The sequence below is a fragment of the Stegostoma tigrinum genome, chromosome 1 (assembly GCF_030684315.1).
Source record: "Stegostoma tigrinum isolate sSteTig4 chromosome 1, sSteTig4.hap1, whole genome shotgun sequence".
NCBI lineage: Eukaryota > Metazoa > Chordata > Chondrichthyes > Orectolobiformes > Stegostomatidae > Stegostoma > Stegostoma tigrinum.
In genome coordinates this window covers 37833060-37852291 of record NC_081354.1, presented here as the reverse complement: position 1 = coordinate 37852291, position 19232 = coordinate 37833060, and the positions used below count along the sequence as shown (strand labels likewise).

At 40.5% G+C, this 19232-nt stretch overlaps 2 protein-coding genes across 6 annotated transcripts in view; one reads left to right on the top strand and one right to left on the bottom strand.

Moving 5' to 3' along the window:
- Positions 1-6873, bottom strand: part of LOC125450836 (protein regulator of cytokinesis 1-like) — a 190390-nt gene extending 183517 nt beyond the window's left edge. For all 3 annotated transcript variants that reach the window (XM_059644769.1, XM_059644767.1, XM_048527150.2), the window contains exons 1-4: positions 6762-6873; positions 6393-6525; positions 3188-3310; positions 2003-2236 (exon numbers count right to left, since the gene is read on the bottom strand). In XM_059644769.1, coding sequence (XP_059500752.1) covers positions 2003-2236; positions 3188-3310; positions 6393-6525; positions 6762-6775 — 504 coding nt within the window. In that variant the 5' untranslated portion in view covers positions 6776-6873. The remainder of the gene's footprint in view (positions 1-2002; positions 2237-3187; positions 3311-6392; positions 6526-6761) is intronic.
- A 77-nt stretch (positions 6874-6950) lies between these two features.
- Positions 6951-19232, top strand: part of idua (alpha-L-iduronidase) — a 254145-nt gene continuing 241863 nt past the window's right edge. For 2 of the 3 annotated variants that reach the window (XM_048521453.2, XM_048521369.2), the window contains exon 1: positions 6988-7547. In XM_048521453.2, coding sequence (XP_048377410.1) covers positions 7384-7547 — 164 coding nt within the window. In that variant the 5' untranslated portion in view covers positions 6988-7383. The other variant, XM_048521540.2, reaches the window with a different exon arrangement.

The following is a 19232-nucleotide window of genomic DNA, read 5'->3' as shown; positions in this document are numbered from 1 at the left end:
GAGAGAGAGAGAGAGCACAGAGAGAGAGAGAGCACAGAGAGAGAGAGAGCACAGAGAGAGAGAGAGCACAGAGAGAGAGAGAGAGCACAGAGAGAGAGAGAGAGAGAGAGAGCACAGAGAGAGAGAGAGAGCACAGAGAGAGAGAGAGAGCACAGAGAGAGAGAGAGAGCACAGAAAATGGCTCAGGGGTCCTCGTTCAGGATTCGCTTCAGGTTAATATGCAGGTTCAGTTGGTAGTTACAAAGGCTAAATGTAAATACTAGCATGCTTTGAGGGGGCTGGAACACAAAAAACAGGATGTACCACTCAGGCTGTACAAGGCTACAGTAAGACTGCATTTAGAAGATTGTGAGCAGTTTTGGGCACGTTTCTAAGAGGGGATGCGCTGGCCTTGAAGGACTTATCACAAAAGGAGGAATTCAGAACTCTAGGTCTGTACTTTAAAGCTTAGAAGGATTGGTTGCAGGGGTGGGGGGATGCAGAATCTATTTCAACTTCTAGAATGACAGGCCTGGATAGAATGGACATACAGATATTTTCACTAGGAGAAACTACGGCCTGCGGGGCACATCCTCGGAGTGAAAGCACATCATTTAAGAGCTGAGGTAGGAGCTTTTAAACCAACCAGAGGGTTGTGAATCTGTGGAATATATTGGTGCAGGAGGATGAGTAATTGTATATTTAGGATGAAAATAGATAGGTTCTTGATTAACAAGGGGATCAAGGGTTACAGGGAGAAAGCAGAAGAATGGGGTTTGAAGATATAATCAATTAGGCTTGACTGAATGGCTCAGCAGACTTGATTGACTGGATGGTTTAATTCTCTCCTATATTGAGACCGTTTTGGCAATCCATCACAAGTAACCAGAACAGCCCATGTTCAATGAAAATGGAAAACGTTGAAACTAAAAAGGCATTAAAAGAAGGATTGGCAGGTGAAATAAAGTTATATTTGCAAATGTGAGGTCATACTGGAGAAACCGGATTTAAAGAGAGAAAGACTACACAAAATCTACAGCACAGGGGGACCAGGGAGTCCCATCTATGATGCACAAAATGCTAGCATCCAAGTTCAATGAGTAGGCAAATGGAATTTTGACTTTTATCTCAGAGGATAAGAGCAAGGAAGTGTTGTTAAAATTAAACAATGCTCTAAACCAAACCACAGCTGAATACCAAGATAATAAAATGTGAGGCTGGATGAACACAGCAGGCCAAGCCCCTTGGCCTGCTGTGTTCATCCAGCCTCACATTTTATTATCTTGGAATCTCCAGCATCTGCAGTTCCCATTATCTCTGACACAGCTGAATACCGAAGGCTTTTGGTCCCTTTAATGTAAAGAAAGGTATGCTGGCATTGGAGGCAGTCCAGAGAATGTTCACTCAGCTAATATCAAGTAGGGATGTTGGAGTTTAGAAGAATGAGAAAATCTAAAGAGTTTTAATCCTGACAAATTACACATTGTAAATGGACCTCCAACAATGGTTTCAAGAGTATTGAATTTAATTTGACAAAATAAAACCAAACACATTCAAGGTCTGGCAGCACCTATGGAGAGACAGAAATTCAGGTGAACGAATGGTGGTGGGTCATGGATGGTGGATGGGGGCTGCGAAAAGTCAAGGGGATGGGGAAAGAGTGAAAAAGAAAAACAAAGTGAAGGAAAAGGGAAACAGAAAATAATGAAATTGAATTGGAAATGCAAGTGGAACAGACACTGAAGCAAAACAATGCAGACATCACATAAACAGTGAAAAAAGCAGCAAAACAAAGGGAGAAAGTTAGGACCGGAAATTGTCTAAAATGCAATTCCAGAAGCTTAAAAAAAAAATCACCCAATTTAAAGATTTAAAAATAAGGTGCTGCTCCAAGTTTGAGACACTGCAGAAAGTAGAGAACAGAATCCATTTAAAAAGTTATTGCTAACTCTACATCTCAACTGCTTTGGATACTTGAACTTTTGGTATTTTGATTATATTTCCAACATTTTCTTTTAAATACCTTCTCTTTGGCTGTACTTATCAGGTGATTTCTCAGCTCTTCCAATTCTTGTAAAGATGGAACTTTGCCAGTAGGCATGTAGTATGGTGTCTTGCAGAGGTCAGTACACAAAGCTTGATCTTCTTTCAAAAGCATTTCACATTCTGCCAAGCGACCATTTTTCTCTTCTACCAAGGTCTCCACTTTTTTTCTGAGTTCTTTTTCCAATTGAAGTGGAGTAGAACTTACATCAGCCTGTGAATTAATAATTTTGGTCAAATACTGATATTTTTAAAATATCAGAATGGCAAAAATCTTGTTAACTTTGGGGTTTTTGATCAGGAACAAGCTTGCTGTTAAGGGACAATTGCACTGTTCCAGTCTTTATTTGTAGGAGAACTTCCTCAGTAAAATAAGAGTAATTTAGCCAATGCAACTCTACCAAATGTATCTTTATTTCAAATCACAAACAAGCCTGCTAAATAAATTCGCATTAACAGATTTGCCAAAATTATGAATCTTCTGGGCTTTAGATGGGAAAGCTGATCAAAAACAACCTTAGTAATATCAAGTTGAACTCTCAACCCTCTTCTAGGGAGTAGGAGGGAGTTTCCCTGTTCATCTTTTTGATGTTAGTAACAATATACTTGAAGCAACTAACAAAAATACACAATTTAACGATCTTACAAATGAATGTAATGCCTACGGCACTGGAAAATGCAATAGATACCAGTGCACTACCCAAGAAGCAAAGCAAAACTATAGCAGAGAAGTGAAAGATATATTACAAATGCCTTGAAGATTATGTGCAAAGGCATTCAAAACAAAAAGACCAAATGCAAGACCGACCAACAGAACTAATTTTAAAGAGGATTAAACAAATACAATGCAAGCAGCATAACATTGAATAGCTGCAAGTAGTCTGTAATGATTGTTGCCATTCAAAACCAAATTTGGGACAATAGGTTCGTCAGTGATCAGCAATCTTAGCAACTGATCCACTCCCTCTTTTGAAGCAAATCTTGACATTCAAGACTATGTAGCACAAGACCCTATATAGCATCATGCAGATTGGACAATATTGATTTGTAGTCAGCCTTCATCCAAACAGTTGTGCAAAACAAAAACAAAACATTTGAGAAGTTTTTGCTTGAACTCGAGAAAAGGTGATTTAATCAGGTTTCATGCTTTCTCAAAGCACATTACCTTATAAGGATCAAGATGAAGCTCAGAACACAACATCTGAACTTGCATTTTCCATTTCTTAATGGATTCCCTCAACTGTTTCTCCATGAGTTCTTCTTCACAAATCATTTGATCGAGAAGCTCCTATCATTCAAAAAGTCAGAGTAAAAAATTCCATTTTAATTCAGAGTTTTTTTTAAAAACTAAAATTACAGGGCAATAAACTCAGTACAGAATATTTATTATGGGGGGGGAAACAGTTTGTTACATAATTTAATAAAAAATGCATTAGCTGTTAACTGTCACGTTCCATCCAGGACAAAAACAACTTGCTTCACTGGCACGCCTTCTACCACCTTAAGAAACACCACTCTGTTCAGTGGTAGAGTGAACCCCATACAAAATTTCACTGCCATAAACTTGTCAAGGCTTCTTTGATAGAGCTTTTTCAGTTTATAGAGGCGTTGTGTCTAGAAGAACATGGGGATTCCCACACACTGAAATATTTTTTGAAGCTGCAGAATTTCAGCTCTAAATCATTTTCTTCACTAGCGAGTAAAATCCTGGAAGTGCCTTCACAACACTGTGGGTATTACTCATGCCACAGATTAGTGGTTTAGGACAGCAGCTCAATGTTTTCCCTAGTGCAATTAGGAGGGTCAATAAATGCTTAGCCATCAACTCCCAAATCCTGCAAAACAGATGCACTAGGATACTTTTGCTCCTCTGTACTACGCCATTGTGTGGCTCTCCTTTTAGGTTATATTTGTCTATTGTTAAAATAGACCAACTCATGTTCCATCATACTGTGTTTGTCAAACTTTTGACCACACATTTAACCTCTGTCTCTTTGCAAACTTACATTCCTTGTTTTCTACCCAGTTTTTCATGACCAGTGCATTTAACTGTGCTTCGGGCTCATATCACATTGACGTGGAGGTGATGATGTTGGCCTTGGACTGAGATGTACTATCTTTTGACACTCAATTACAGTTCTTAGAATTATCTTACAATTATCTCTGCCTATAAACTCTGTGCCTACGTGCTTCTCTCCACTCCACCTGATGAAGAAACGGCACTTTGAAAGCTTGTGATTTCAAATAAGCCTGTTGGACTATAAAGTGGAGTAATGATCACATGAGCAGCGTTCCTTCACGTCTGCCAGACAAATCTGGATTCAGGTCCCACTGGCATCTGAAGTATCCCTCGTACCCAGAGGGGTTGATTCAAAATACTTGTACGGAATCCCACTAAAGTCAAAATCAATGTAAAATTGTAAATAACGGAGGCCCCAGTATAGATTCTGTGACACTACACATCATAATCTACAAACTTGATTGTAGGTTGTCTTTTAGCTAAAAAAACTAGCAATGCTACATGCGTTACCCCCACACCACGGAGTTCTTGTTTTGGGTGATAACCTTCTTCCACACAAGAGGGTGGTGGGGGGGGGGGGGGAATTCAGCTGAGCCTGTTTTAAATACAAAATGTCTGATCTCATCTCAGGTTCAAATACACTTCACGACCCACTCCCTAACCCTTCTTCAACCCATTAACTGAAAATCTGATGAGATTTTCAAATTTATTCACTGTCCTGGTATTCACCACACAAATGGTGTTTCCAGATTCACAGCCCATTGAGGAGTACTTAATACCCCTTTTCCTAAAACTATGGTCTCTTCTAAATTACTCCATGAGGAAACATCCTTACTTTGTCAACTCCCTTTAGCATCTTGTATACCTCAATTTGATCTCTTCTCATTCTTCTACACGTGAGGGCACAATAGGCCTAAACTGCTCTATTTTTAAGTCAAACCTAGTCAACTTCAACTGCCTCCAAATCAAATTAGATTGTGTTATGGGTACCAAATTGTACACAGTACTCCACATGTAGTCTCACTAATTCCTTGCACAGCTGTACAACCATTTCCCTACTTTTCAAAGAATAAAACCAAAATTCCATTCTCCTTATCTCCTTTGGCTGCATGCTAGTTTTTTTGGGCAATTTATGCCAACAGATCTGGGTTTCCTTGTGTGCCAAGGCACTTGAAAATGGAGAGAAATGTCAAACATCATCTGCCAAATGTTGGGCCATTCACCTAAACTATCCACATCCATTTTGGAATAAGAAATTTCCACCATAAAAACTTACAAGATGCACTACAAGGCTCTTTAGACAGTTTCAACCAAACCCAAGCCATTATCAACCATAGGACAAGGGAGGCAGATACAGTTGATGTTCCCAAGAAAGATCCACTTCCAGGTCAGCCACCATCCAAACTTCAAACCATATTACCATTCCTTCACTTAAGGAAAAATCCTAAAACATCCTCCATAACAGCACCAATGAGTATACCTACATTCAAGCTTCAATAAAGGCACCTCAACACCAGTTCCAAAGCAAGTGGTTGTGGGCAAAAGTACCAATATTGCTAAAGAAACCACTTCCCAAGAACGAATAAACACTTGTCACTCACCCAGACTGAATTAGTAATACCCAGCTTCAGTCTAAGAACATTCATCCCACCCTCTCCCAGAATAAGAGCATTCATGAAGCTTTTACCCCCCCCCTTATGCAATAGCCCAAGCATGAACTCCAGCGTGAGTTGAAATTCCTTGAACGGCAAACACTTACTACAGATGCAATTGCCAAATTATATATCCATCAGCACATTGCCAGTTCCAACATATCTTCCATCCCATTTTCATGATGGGAAAGATTGCAAACAGATACATTAGCTTTTTACAGTCATATTGAAGTTTAGCTATATTTGGATAACAAAGTTTAGAGCTGGATGAACACAGGAGGCCAAGCAGCAAACTGATAGCAAAACTCATTTTTAGTTGCATCCAATGTCATCAACATTACTAACTTGCCAAGGGCAACGTGGATGGGGTGGGGGAAAAGAGCAGCAATAGTGGCGGTAGGAGAAGTGAAAGTACTTCTCATTACACCCACAACCACATTCTTCTCCTTCATGATATTATTACACAGATTCAAAAGAAACCCATCTATTCCCAGTCATTTCAAAACTGATTCGGACCCTCAGTCTGGAAGAAACAAAAAAAGGTGCAATTTGAGAACGTTAGAAGTATATACTACACCTTTCTTAAACCATTGGCCTCCATGTCCATGTCCCAAAAACACGGCAAATTAAACTGAGTTATTCGGGTAACTCAACAGATAATCGTTCAAACATTATCGTCATTAAATATCTGAAAGTACCTCTATGCATCTCTTTGCTGATGCCATCCGCTCAACTCGCTTGTCTTCATGAATGCCAACAACATCCCAGATATGCTGGAGCTTCGCCACCTTCGTATTCAGAAGATGATCCATTGATGAAGCTACAACTTCACTGGAACATAATTTGCACAAACAGACAAATAATTAGTGTTCACAATGAGCATATCTATGGCTGCTTTCAAAAGCTAGCACGGCTTTAGCTCAAAGCAGCTGAGTTTTAATAAACATCTTACGTTTAAGATAAAACGAGCATATCGGTTGGAGAGAAATAAAACATCTTATGACATTTTCGAAGCAACCTACAAAGAATTAGTTAGCGAGTAGAACCAAGAAATTAAAACTACTTACCTTTTCCTTGCCATTGCCCAAACCAAGAATAACGAACTTACAGAAACAACCGTGTATGCAAAGCTGAGCAGCTCGTAGCCCCTCCGGAAATAGCTTCAGATTTGAATCCAACCTTCTCCACTCAAGCACTGCAAGCATTGGTCTTCGTTAGCCAATAGACATGAAAATAGCAGCCAATTAAAAGTAGACTTCCGGGCACGGGCCCGGACCCTGCAGTGACGTAAGGATGCGTAATATTTGTTTACAGTTTGGTAAAGAAAACATTTTCCGTTGTATGCAGAATGTAACTTCTTTTCAAAGACGTGATTACAGAATGAACGCCATAGCTATTTTAAATACTTAAAAATATTTATAAGGTTTTAGTCGTTTGGTACGAAAAAAGATAGGATTGAAATAGTTCGTTAGTGAAGGGAAGGTATTGCAAAAATTAGGTGGGGCAGCGGCTAAATGAACGGCTGGAGGATTTCTTTGCAACATATTCTGTCGATGTTATTGTCAACTACAATGTTTGGATTGATTTAAGTGTAAAGCTCAAGAGTGCGTTCAAAACAATATCTGATTAAGGCATCCCTTCATCTGTGGTTGGTGCGAGAACTTTACTGTTTGTTTTTGCCCGCTAATTATGAATCGTGTGTTTTTTGCTCTTGTCGGAGTTCACCTGTGCTGCATAAAGCTAAGTTACGAATCAGCACATCCACAACATGGACCTCAGTCTTATTCAATAACAGTGGATGCAACTAAAGCTCGAAGAGAGTTGAAACGTTTCTGGAGGAGTACCGGATTTTGGTAGGTTTGAAAAAAAATCCATGGCAACATTGCAGGATTAGTATCTTCAGTAATTCGCGAGTGAGGTCCTTAAAAGGAAGTGAAATAATGCATGTCTATTTGATCCAATTAGAAATAACAAATTTGGTAGATATATTTGCTTTTCCAGAATTCTCTAGAATCAAGAATAGTCTCAACAGGTGGAAGGTGGTGTTATTCAAGAAATGAGGGAGAGAGAGAAAAGATAATTCATGTAATTTAGCAACAGAAGAAGGCTGATCAAGACTTGTTAACAAAGTATGAAGCTGGATGAACACAGCAGGTCAAGCAGCATCTCAAGAGCACAAAAGCTGATGTTTCTAGGCCCGAAACATCAGCTTTTGTGCTCCTGAGATGCTGCTTGGTCTCATCCAGCTTCACACTTTGTTATCTTGGATTCTCCAGCGTCAGCAGTTCCCATTATCTCTTACCAAGACTTGCTGTTGATTTTGAAATAACAAGGTGTAGAGCTGAATGAACACAGCTGGCCAGGCAGCATCAGAGGAGCAGGAATGCTGACATTTCAGGCTTAGACCCTTCATCAGAAATCTCTACTTGTTATTCAGGAATCTTTCACACTGGGCATTTAAAATATTGAATGATCCTCCCTCCGCTCCTTTCAAGAAGAGAGAGAAGAACTCTGGTCTTCATCATGGGTTTAATTTTAATTTTAAACCTCATCCTGCAGTTTTAGTCTCCAAAGAACAATGAACCAGCTAACTTTTTTTATTGATAATATGAGGCAAAACAAAACCGAATTAGGCATGTGTTAATAGGAAATATAAAAAGAACAAAATGTTTAGAAAGACAGCAGACATGTTTGACCATTTTTGAGGAGTTTTCTGAAACACAAACAAAAAGTGTTGGAGAAATTCAGCAGATCTGGCAACATCTCTAGAAAGGAGAGCAAGAGTTAATTTTCAAGCACAGTGATCCTTTTGTCTATTTTGCAACATTCTCTGTGGTTTGCTGGCCAACACTGGTCTCCCTTGATTGACCAATTCAACATTCAACTATCTGCCAGTCCTAGAACATAACAACAACCAGGTGCTAAATTGCCCACAATGTCCTTAGAATAGTAATTAATCAGGCCTGTTCCTAAAAAGAACTAAATTATTTGTTTTCATTTAAAACAAGCTGCTGTTCAAAATTCAATTTTCAGCTACAAACATAAAGGAAAATAGGAGCAAGGAAATATTAATTGGTTTGAAAACAAGTTTGTCTTGGTCAGGTTGTATTAAATAAAATAAAACAAACAACTACAGGTGCTGGAGATCTGAAATAAATAAAAAACTTAGCAGCAAGTCTGACAGCCTCTGTGAAGACAAAGCAGATGTACATTTTGAGTGCAGTGATCCTTCTTCAGAACTGATAATAACTAGCGGAATATGTTATTTATGATGATGATGGGGTAGGTGTGAAAGGAATCATCAGACAGGTGGAGAATGAACTCAGAGAGGAAAAAAGGGATAAACAGACAAAAGTAGTAATAGTAAGCCGGGGAAGAAGAGTAGCCCGAATGGAGGTAATGGAGACTGAATCGCCTTCGTTGGCAATCACTTGCAAATGAGTATGACTGTCCACCTAGGAAATTCCGTATTGCTGGTTGGGGATTCTGTTAGTCCCTGCGTGGCTGATGAGTCCAATCCTAGATCCACATCTCCAACCACATGTTTGGCAGGTGTTTTTGGGAGGTAGATTGGTCTTTAGCCTTGAAATCACTGGCATTCCTTTCTCCGGTTCCTTTTCTATATTCCCCCTTGCCCAAGGATGTTCTCAAAGAATTGTGTCTCTTCATCCAAGAGCTTCCTCCAAGTTGGTTTCTTTTAAACAAGAGTCTGTCAGGCATCGACATCTGCATTATATTTCTTGAGGGAAACTGTCAGAGTCTGTGAAATGCTTCCTTTGTCCTCCTGTCATCGGAGTACTTTCCTCGAACTGGGCAAAGATGAGTTGCTTTGACAGTAAGAAACCAGCGTCCAAAGCGTAGTGGCTGGCCCAACGGAGTTATTCTAGATGATCGTGGTCTCGCTGCTGATGTTATTGGCTGTTTCAAGGACGCTGGTGCTGTGGTTTCTTCCACAGTCCACAGATTTGCCAGTTATGTGGATTGGCTGCGCTAAATTATCTTTTAGTGGCCAAGTTGTGCAAGTTAGCTGGATTAGACACGGTAAATATGTGGTTGTGATGATAGGATGGGATGTACTTCAGAAGGTGAATGCAGACTTGGTGGGCTGAATGGCTTCTACATGCGCTGTAGGGTTTCTATGATCCTGTAACTTTTAGGATTTAACTGATTGAAATCCAAGAAGAAAATAACACTACTCACTTGTGGACGTTCAGTATGTGATGACAACATCATTTCTGCTTTCTCGGAAGAGAATCTTCAAGCCTCGTTTAACACCACTGCAGAAGCATACTGAAGAATTACCCTCAGCCCCAACCTTGAAGACTCATACTTTACAGACCTATCCCAGGTTAAGTTCCGGTCCATCCCTTCATTAAGATCTGCAGAGCAATCCTTTCAGACATGGAGCATACTTGGGAAGTTACCGAAGGCTGACATTGATGCAGAGGTCAGATGCCTGAGGATGAAAGTCTGCGACCATAGCATCCATGCTGATATTAAGATCCTTGTGCATAAGGCCGTTGTCCTTCTGATTTTTCTGTATGACTGAAGCATGGAGTATGTAATAGATTCTACCTCAAGACCCTTGGGTTATGTGTAGTTAAAGATGGATTTGCCGTGTTGAAAGCAACCCATTTTATGATGTGACCTGAGGTAGAGCATTGGTAATATATTTGGAAGGGAGTGTTTGCTCTAAAATTATTAAATTTGATGTGTCCTGAAGGCTGTAAGGCTCCAAAAGGAATTGCTAGTCCAGCTTGTGTTGAGCTTTGCTGTTGCACTCCAATAGACCTGAGACAAAAGTGTTGGTATGGGAACATGTCATTGTGTGGTAGGCAACTGGAAGCATGTAGTCATTTTATGGACAGAATGCAGATATTTTGCAAAGTCACTCAATCTGCATTTTGTTTCCCCACTGTAGAGGAGATTGCATTGTGAGCAGCAAATACACTTCATTCAATCTGGTCTATGGTATGTAAATCAGTGCTTAACGTGTAAGGTATGTATGGGGCCTTGGATAAACTGGAAGTAAATGGCCGAGTATTGCACCTTATGCAATTGCATGGAAAATGCATAGTGGTGTGAAGAGGTGTTTGGAGAGGAGGAAGAGTGAACCAGGGTATCCCAGAAGACTAGTCTGTGTGGAATGTTGACAAAGTTGGGGAGGGTATTATGTGTATGATGGTGCATCCCATTGACGGCTCTAGAAATCACAGGCTATGACATATTGGATGTGGAGGCTGTAAGGTGGAAAGTGAGGACTAGGAGCACCTTATTTTTGTGGGAGGGAGGTGAGGGCAGAAGTGAGGGAAATGAATCAGACATGTCTAAGGGCCCTGTTAACCGTGGTATCAGGGAACCTATTGTGGTGGAGAAAGGTGGACATTTCTGAGGAACCCTGCAGAAGCTGATTTCATCAGATCAGATGTGATAGAAACTGGGAGAATGGAATGGAATTGACTTTAAAGGTTGACATCCAGTCTAATTCAGCGAGAAAAGATCTGTACCAGCTGCAGGGAAGTTTAATTTTAGCAGTCTGCAGCTGTTTTAACATTCCAAGTAGATGAGGATTAGAGAAACCCTGAGTTTTTTTTATCTTAGAGTGCAGTGATTTAGCTTGTGTCTTTGGGAGAGGCTGTAATGGAGAGAATTGCGTTGATGGTATGTAGAAAATACATGAAACCATATCAGTTGAATTAGACAATAGAGTGAGTGTATACGTGATATCCTGTTGAGCTTGTGTGTCTGCAAAAGATATTGCTGAGAAGGAAAGGGTTATAGAGTCATAGAGTTGTACAGCATGGAAATAGATCCTTTGTTCCAACTTGTCCATGCCGACCAGATATCCTAAATAAATCTAGTCCCATTTGCCAACATTTAGCCCCTATCCCTCAACTCTTCCTATTCGTGTTCCTATCCAGATGCTTTTTAAATGTTGTAATTGTACCAGCCTCCACCATTTCTGGCACTTTGTCCCCTACATGCACTATCCTCTGCATGAAAAAGTTACCACTTGGATCCCTTTTATATCTTTTTCCCCCCAATAAACCTAAGTCTTCTAGTTTTGGACTCCCCTACCCTGGGAAAAAGATCTTGGCTATTCACCCTGTCCACGCCTATCATGATTTTATAACCCTCTGAGGTCACCCTTTGGCATTCCGCACCAGTGAAAGTTGCCCCTGCCCATTTAGTTTCTCCCTATAGCTCAAACCTTCCAACCCTGGCAACATCCTTACAAATCCTTTTTTCAGCCTTTCAAGTTTAACAACAATCTTTCCTATAGCAGGGAGACCAAAATTGAATGCAATATTCTGTAAGTGGCATAACCAATGTCCTGCACAGCCACAACTTAAAATTCTAACTTCTATGCTCCATGCATTGACCAATGAAGGCAAGTGTACTAAACGCCTCCTTCATACCTTGTATACCGTGACTCTACTTTTGAGGATCTGTGAATCTGCATACCAAGGTTTCTTTGTTTGGCAACACTCTCCAGGTCCATGCTATTAAATGTTTGAATCTTGCCCTGATTTGCCGTACCAAAGTGCAAAACCTCAAATTTATTTTGTTCCAAAGCTGCAAGTAACTGCTTGTACTTTACGATATCAAAGTGTGGAGCTGGATTAATACAGCAGGCCAAGCAGCATCTCGGGAGCACAAAAGCTGACGTTTCGGGCCTAGACCCTTCATCAGAGAGTGGGATGGGAAGAGGGAACTGGAATAAATGGGGAGAGAGGTGGAGGCGGACTGAAGATGGAGAGAAAAGAAGATAGGTAGAGAGGAGAGTATAGGTGAGGAGGTAGGGAGGGGATAGGTCAGTCCAGGGAAGATGGACAGGTCAGTCCAGGGAAGATGGACTGGTCAAGGAGGTGGGATGAGGTGGTAGGTAGGAAATGAGGTGCGGCTTGACGTGGGAGGAAGGGATGGGTGCGAGGAAGAACAGGTTAGGGAAGCAGAGACAGGCTGGGCTGGTTTTGGGATGCAGTGGGGGTAGGGGAAGAGCTGGGCTGGTTTTGTGATGCAGTCGGGGGAGGGGAAGAACTGGGCTAGTTTTGGGATGCAGTGGGGGAAGGGGAGATTTTGAAGCTTGTGAAGTCCACATTGATACCATTGGGCTGCAGGGTTCCCAAGCAGAATATGAGTTGCTGTTCCTGCAACCTTTGGGTGGCATCATTGTGGCACTGCAGGAGGCCCATGATGGACATGTTGTCTGAGGAATGGGAGGGGAGTTGAAATGTTTCACGACTGGGAGGTGCAGTTGTTTGTTGCGAACCGAGTGGAGGTGTTCTGCAAAGCAGTCCCCAAGCTTCCGCTTGGTTTCCCCAATGTAGAGGAAGCCACACCGGGTGTAATGGATACAATATACCACATTGGCAGATGTGCAGGTGAACACCTGCTTGATATGGGAGGTCATCTTGGGGCCTGGGATAGGGGTGAGGGAGGAGGTGTGGGGGCAAGTGTAGCTCTTGTACTTTAGCCCCATTTTTAAAGCAGTGCCATTTTTCTCATTTTTGGTTCGTAATCCAAAAGAGATGGATGTTGAATTATTCTTTTGTTGTTTACAATCCGATCTTTATAAATTGTTTATTTTTATATCTTCTTTTCAATTGTGTTATAAGCTTATGTTCTTTTGTTAAAATTATGTTGATGGCCTTGTGTGAATATATTCAGTTTTATAAAATCGATTCATTTGTGTGATTGTAGGTTTTTCTGACTGGCCAGCATTTATTGTCTGTCCCTAGTTGCCCTGGTGGTGGGGAGCTGCCTTCTTGAGTCACCCCATTCCACCTGTTGTGGGATGACCCATAATGCCATTAGAGAGGGAATTCCAGAATTTTGACCCAGCAACAGAGAGGGAATGGTAATATATTTCCAAGTCAAAACAGTGAGTAGCTTAGAGGGGAAATTGAAGTTAGAAGTGTTCCCAAGAATTTACTGTGCCCTCATCACTTCCACCTACAAAGACCATGGATTTGTAAAGGGCTGTCTGAGGATCTTTGGAGAATTTCTCCAGTGCATCTTGTGGATTATACACACTGCTACTAATGAACATCGGTGGTGGGGGGACTGGATGAATTTGGATGCCGTGCCAATCGAGCAAGCTGCTTTGTCCTGGATGGTATTAAGCATCTTGTGCTGTTGGGGCTGCAAGTGAGTAGTATTCCATCACATACCTGACTTGTGCCTCATAGATGGTGGACAGGCGTTAGAATGTCAGGAGATCAGTTACTAGCCGCAGTTCCTATCCCTTGACCTGCACTTGTGGCCACTGTATTTATGTGGTGAGTCACATGTCAGCAAGACAAGGTAAGGTTGATCAATGCCTTTAAAGGATATTAATGACTTAGATGGATGTTTTACAACAATTCACAAATGTTAAATGATTACATTATGCTATCTTTTTTAAATTACATTTATTTTTCTGTTAAATTTGAATTTAATCATCTGAGACTTTTTACTGAAGGACGTTGTCTACTTGCGGTGGCTGAACATGCCAGTCTCAGCCTGTAAGTATTTGGATACGTAGGGTAGGACATCCCATGAAGTAGTGGAATGCAGAGATGAGGATTACTTCCCTTACTTCCTTACTTCCCTTTGCTGCTGCTCTGCGTTGTTAAGTACTGGGACATGGTGTGAGGAAGCTTGATGACCAGTCATTGCTCTTCTGAGCCATTGGTAGCAAAGGACCTGCCAGTTGTTAAGGCCATTGTTGCTACATTTCAAGGAGAGCTCCCAAGAATCTTTGAAGAATTTTCTTTGTCTTCCCCTGGAATGTTGGCTTTTTTTGATCATTGAGCAAAGATGATTGGATGGGGAAGATGTTTTCTTAGCTATTCAACACAGGCATCCAGTCAATCTAAACTGATTTTGCAGAAAATTTGCATGAATGCTTGCAGATTTTGCTTTAAGAAGGATACAAGAGCCTGTGTGATGTCCCTCCCATAAGATTTAGTAAATGATGCAGAGGCATTTTGCTCTAGTCATAATATGGATCACTGCTGATGGAGTGTCGCTCCTGGAAGTGTGTGTTGTTCATAAATAGTCCAGGACTATACACTATAGGAGTGTGGTGTTGATAACTGCTGCGTACTCTAGTCCTTTCTATTTTTCATTTATATAAAAGTTCATTTTGTCAAAAATTGGTGTTGCTGGCTGGGCCACCATTTATCGTCCATGTCTAATTGCCTTGAACAGGGTGGCTTGCTGAGGCTATTTCAAAGCACAGTAAATAGTCAACCAACTTTTGATACAACTGGAGTCATATATAGACAAGACAGGTAAGGTTGATAGATCTCTTTCTCTAAAGGATATTGAGGAATTAGGTGAATGTTTTACAACAATTCAGAACAGTTAAATGATTGCATTATACTGTCTTCTTTGAACAACATTTTTTTTCATTGAATTTGAATTTAACCATCTGCCACATTCCCAGGACATTAGACTGTGATTCTGGATTACTGGCCTAGTATCATTATTGTTTTGGCAACCTTGGCCTTGCAGAAGAGTTTGTCAAATATTTGCTGTTTTATTTGTAGAAGGTTGAACTGTTGCAACTTAGCTGGTATTCAATCTTCTGGGGAGTCATTTTGAGACACCATATTGCCAAGGTGGGAATTTTTTGAAAACAATATGGGATGTGGACATTGCTGGATGGGTCAGCAGTAAATACCAATCCCTAGTGCCCTTAAAGGGTGGTGGTTAGCTGCCTTGTTGAACCATTTGTTGCATGTAGACCACAATGCTGTCAGAGAGGGAGTTCCATGAATTTTACCAAGAGATCCTGAAGGAATAGCTTATGTATATGCATTCAAGTCAGAATGATAAGTGTCTTTGAGGTGAACTTGCAGATGATGGTACTTGCATGTATCTGTTGCCTTGGTCCTACCAGATGGCGGAAATTATGGGCTTAGAATGTGTTGTCTGAAGAGCCAAGGTCAGCTTTTGCTGTGCAGCTTGTCGGTAGTACTTTTTGCTGCTACTGTGTCTTTAGTGGTGAAAAGAGTGAATATTTGTTGCTATGGTGCCTATTAGCTGCTTTGGTCTTGGATAGCGTCAAGCTTCTTGAATGTTGTAGGAGTTACAGTCATCCAGGACAAGTGGGGAGAGTTCCATCACATTCCTGATTTGTGCTTTGTAGAACGTCAACAAGCTTTGGGGAGAGTCATAGGGTTGCTTGCTGCAGAATTCCCACCCTCTGAACTGTCCTTGTAACCATAGGATTTATATGACTGGGCCAGTTTAATTTTTGGTCAGTTGTAAGCTCCAAGATAATGGTGTTACAGAATCTGCACTGAATGTCAAGGGTGATTGTTAGGTTTTCTGTCGCTGGAAATGGTCATTGCCTGGCTCTTGTGTAGTGTGAATGTTACTTGCTACTTCGCAACCCGACCAAGTCATTATTCAAATTTTGCTGCATTTAGGCATAGGCTGAATCAGTTTCTAAGAGGCCTTGAATGTTGCTGAACAGTGTGTAGTCACCAGTGAACATCCCAACTTGTAATCTTATGATGCCGAGGTGGTCATTAATGAAGCAGCTGAAGATGACTGGGCCTGGGACACCACCCTGATGGATTGCTTAACATATTCCAAAGTCTCTTTCAACGTAGAATATCTGACGACCCTTCAAAACACTTTCACAAATACATGTCTAGGATCCTGCCAGTGACTTCATTCCATTCTGAATACTAACACTTTTCATGCTTATTTGGGTACTGCCAAGTTTATTTACTGGAAAAGCGTTTCACAAAGTGGGCATGTGCAGAACTTTCCACATGTGCAATGTGAACCTTGTGTTTCAGGAGAGAGAGTCTTCAGCATATATGAGAGCTGGAACATTAGGCTAAGCGAGTGTGCTTTGATATGCACTTTGTTTTCATCCAGTCAAAGGCAGAATTAAAGAGATTACAAGTGGCTGGTAAATCTTGTTCAGCGTAGACAGTGAAACTGCAGTTACATAAAACTCTATATTCAACGGTTCAGTTTTGACATGGAGGTGAACAAAGGTAGAGTTTCCTGTCTAGATGGTTTTTCAACAATAACATTGCAATAATCTCTATTAACCCTTTAGAAGCAATTTATGGATATCAATGCACCATCTGATGATATCATAAAAATTTGATCTTTGAGGTAAATTGCCTTCATAGGGTGGAGTGTAAATAGTATGGGGGCGACCACACAACCTTGTTTGATGCAATTTTAGATTTTGAAGGCGTCTCTTTCAGATCCCTCGCTCAAGTTATGATTTGTATCATCGTGAATTGCTGCATTGTGATGAAGTTTCTTGTTCATACACTATAGCGTTGTTGTAGTTGTTCTCAACATTTTTCTTTAGTTTGGCTGCTAACAAAGATCATGTCAGAGGGTTTCTCTGGACATTGGCTGAGGAAATGCCCCCAAAATCAAAGGGTCTAGGAGATTCAGGACAATGCATATTGAGATTTTCTATGCTATGGACAAGACTGGAAAAAAATCCTCCACAGTGTCTAAAGTTCTTTTCATCCACCTTGAAGATAGTTACAGTTGCATTTCTGAAGATGGCGAGGTGCTCTTTCATCCTACATATTTAGGGAGAAAGTGCCTGAAGTCTTGACATGAGAAAGGTCCACAGGTTTTGAAGACGTTTATTGAATGTGACCTATTTAGCACAGAGAACAACATGAACGTTTTTCACAAGAAATTGTTATATCTTGCAACCATGACCACAATTAGTGACTGGAACAAGCCTTTAGAGAGAGTGCAGAAAAGATCTAGTTTCTGGGAAAGACTGACTTCACCTGTAAGATATTGCAAAGTTGCAAGCGTTTGTCTCAGCAGAGAAGGTTGAGAGCACTTTTTGATAGGAGTTTGAAATAATTAAGGATTTAGTTCTAGATAGGACCTGTTCACTTCGGCGGGTTTGAGAATGAGAGAGCTCAAGTATAAGGTGATTGCCTTTGGTTTGTTTGCCAATATGAGAACTTTTTTTTTAATCTGTTGTTTTGGGTACCTGAGAGAGTGGTGGAGGCACATACAATTGTTGTTTTCAAAATGAAATGGATAAGCATTGAAAATAAAAATCTGAACAGTACAAGAAATGAGCCTGAGATGTGAGACTTGCTCCTTGCAAGAGCAATTATTTGCAACTTAACTGATGAATCAAATAACTTTGTTCTGCAATTTAATAATCTTGTAGATGAAGACAGTCCCACTGTGCTGAACAACAGAGGAACCATATTGGAGGAAGGTGGCATTTTGTTAAATAGTGCAGAAAAGTTGAAAAAGGGCAATGCACTCTGTTAGAGAGGATTTCTTGATTGGTTGCCTGGCAGGCACCTCTGCTGCCAAGGTTTTTGCCACTGGCAGTATGTCTCAGCAGTAGAAAGATGTTGTTCAAGCTCTCTATACCTATTGCCAGCTTTCGTGGTTCCCAGTCTGCCTCTTATAGACTAGGAAAATTTCGCCCTATGGTTCTATTGCAGGACATTGAGTGAAAGGAGATTAGTCGAGTGGTAGTTTGCGAAATGTTAACGTAAGGCACAGGTTTTATGAAGAGAAGGATGATGACGGACATTTTGAAAAGGACGTAGATTATACTGAAGTAAAGGGAGCTGTTTACAATATCAGCTGGCATGCAATTTGGGTAATTGTTTAATTTTAAAGATACTGTAGAATTATGCACAAGTAATCATTAGAAACCTTTTATTTTATGTTTCTAATGAAGCACTCCTATATAACATTGTAACAACTTATACAATTAGAATGCCCTAAGAACATATCCTAAATAAGTACACAAGCATATTGCTCCAGCTGCTGGACACAGTCATCATTGGGATTTGGGATTGAAACTTTGTTTACATATATCGTCAGATCCACCTTTCAACCAGTCTTTAAGTTTATGGATTGTCAAACTGAGCAACACATAATTTTTAAGAATTGATCATCTCAAATAATGTTTGCTAGTAACCACCATGAGTGCTTTTCTCAAGTTTGGTGTAACTTAATTATATTTTCTCTGAAAACAGTCACTATGTGCAGGGCAAAATCCCTAAATGTGCCACTGGATGTTTTTCTCTGTTCGTCTGTTGTGTTCCAGAACATACCAAACCATGCTATGAGGAACTTTTGTCTGCCGCACCTGCAACGTGGGCAATGGTTTTACTGATTGGATGGAAATGTGTTTAAGCATTCCATGCTAAAGCAGCACAATGCTACATAATTTTTTGGTTGGCTATTTAGGTAGATGTAGCAAGCTGGGAGGGAAATTAGTACAGTTTGAGACTTGAACAAGTGTTGTTCTATGACACAGCAAGAAGTTTATTCACCTACCTCTTCAGGGATTATTCCGCCCTCTCTGTAAAAACACAGAACAGATCTTAAACTTGGTAAGATACTTATAGGCAAAGCTGTAAGGAATTGCTTGATCCTGGATATCAGAGTTTGGAATACTGGTGATCCCTGATGAATGTCTGACACGAAAGCTTGCACTTATGAATGTGATCTCACACAGTTGCAATTTTAAAGGTCTGATATTTGAACATATCCTATTGTCCTGCTTTGTG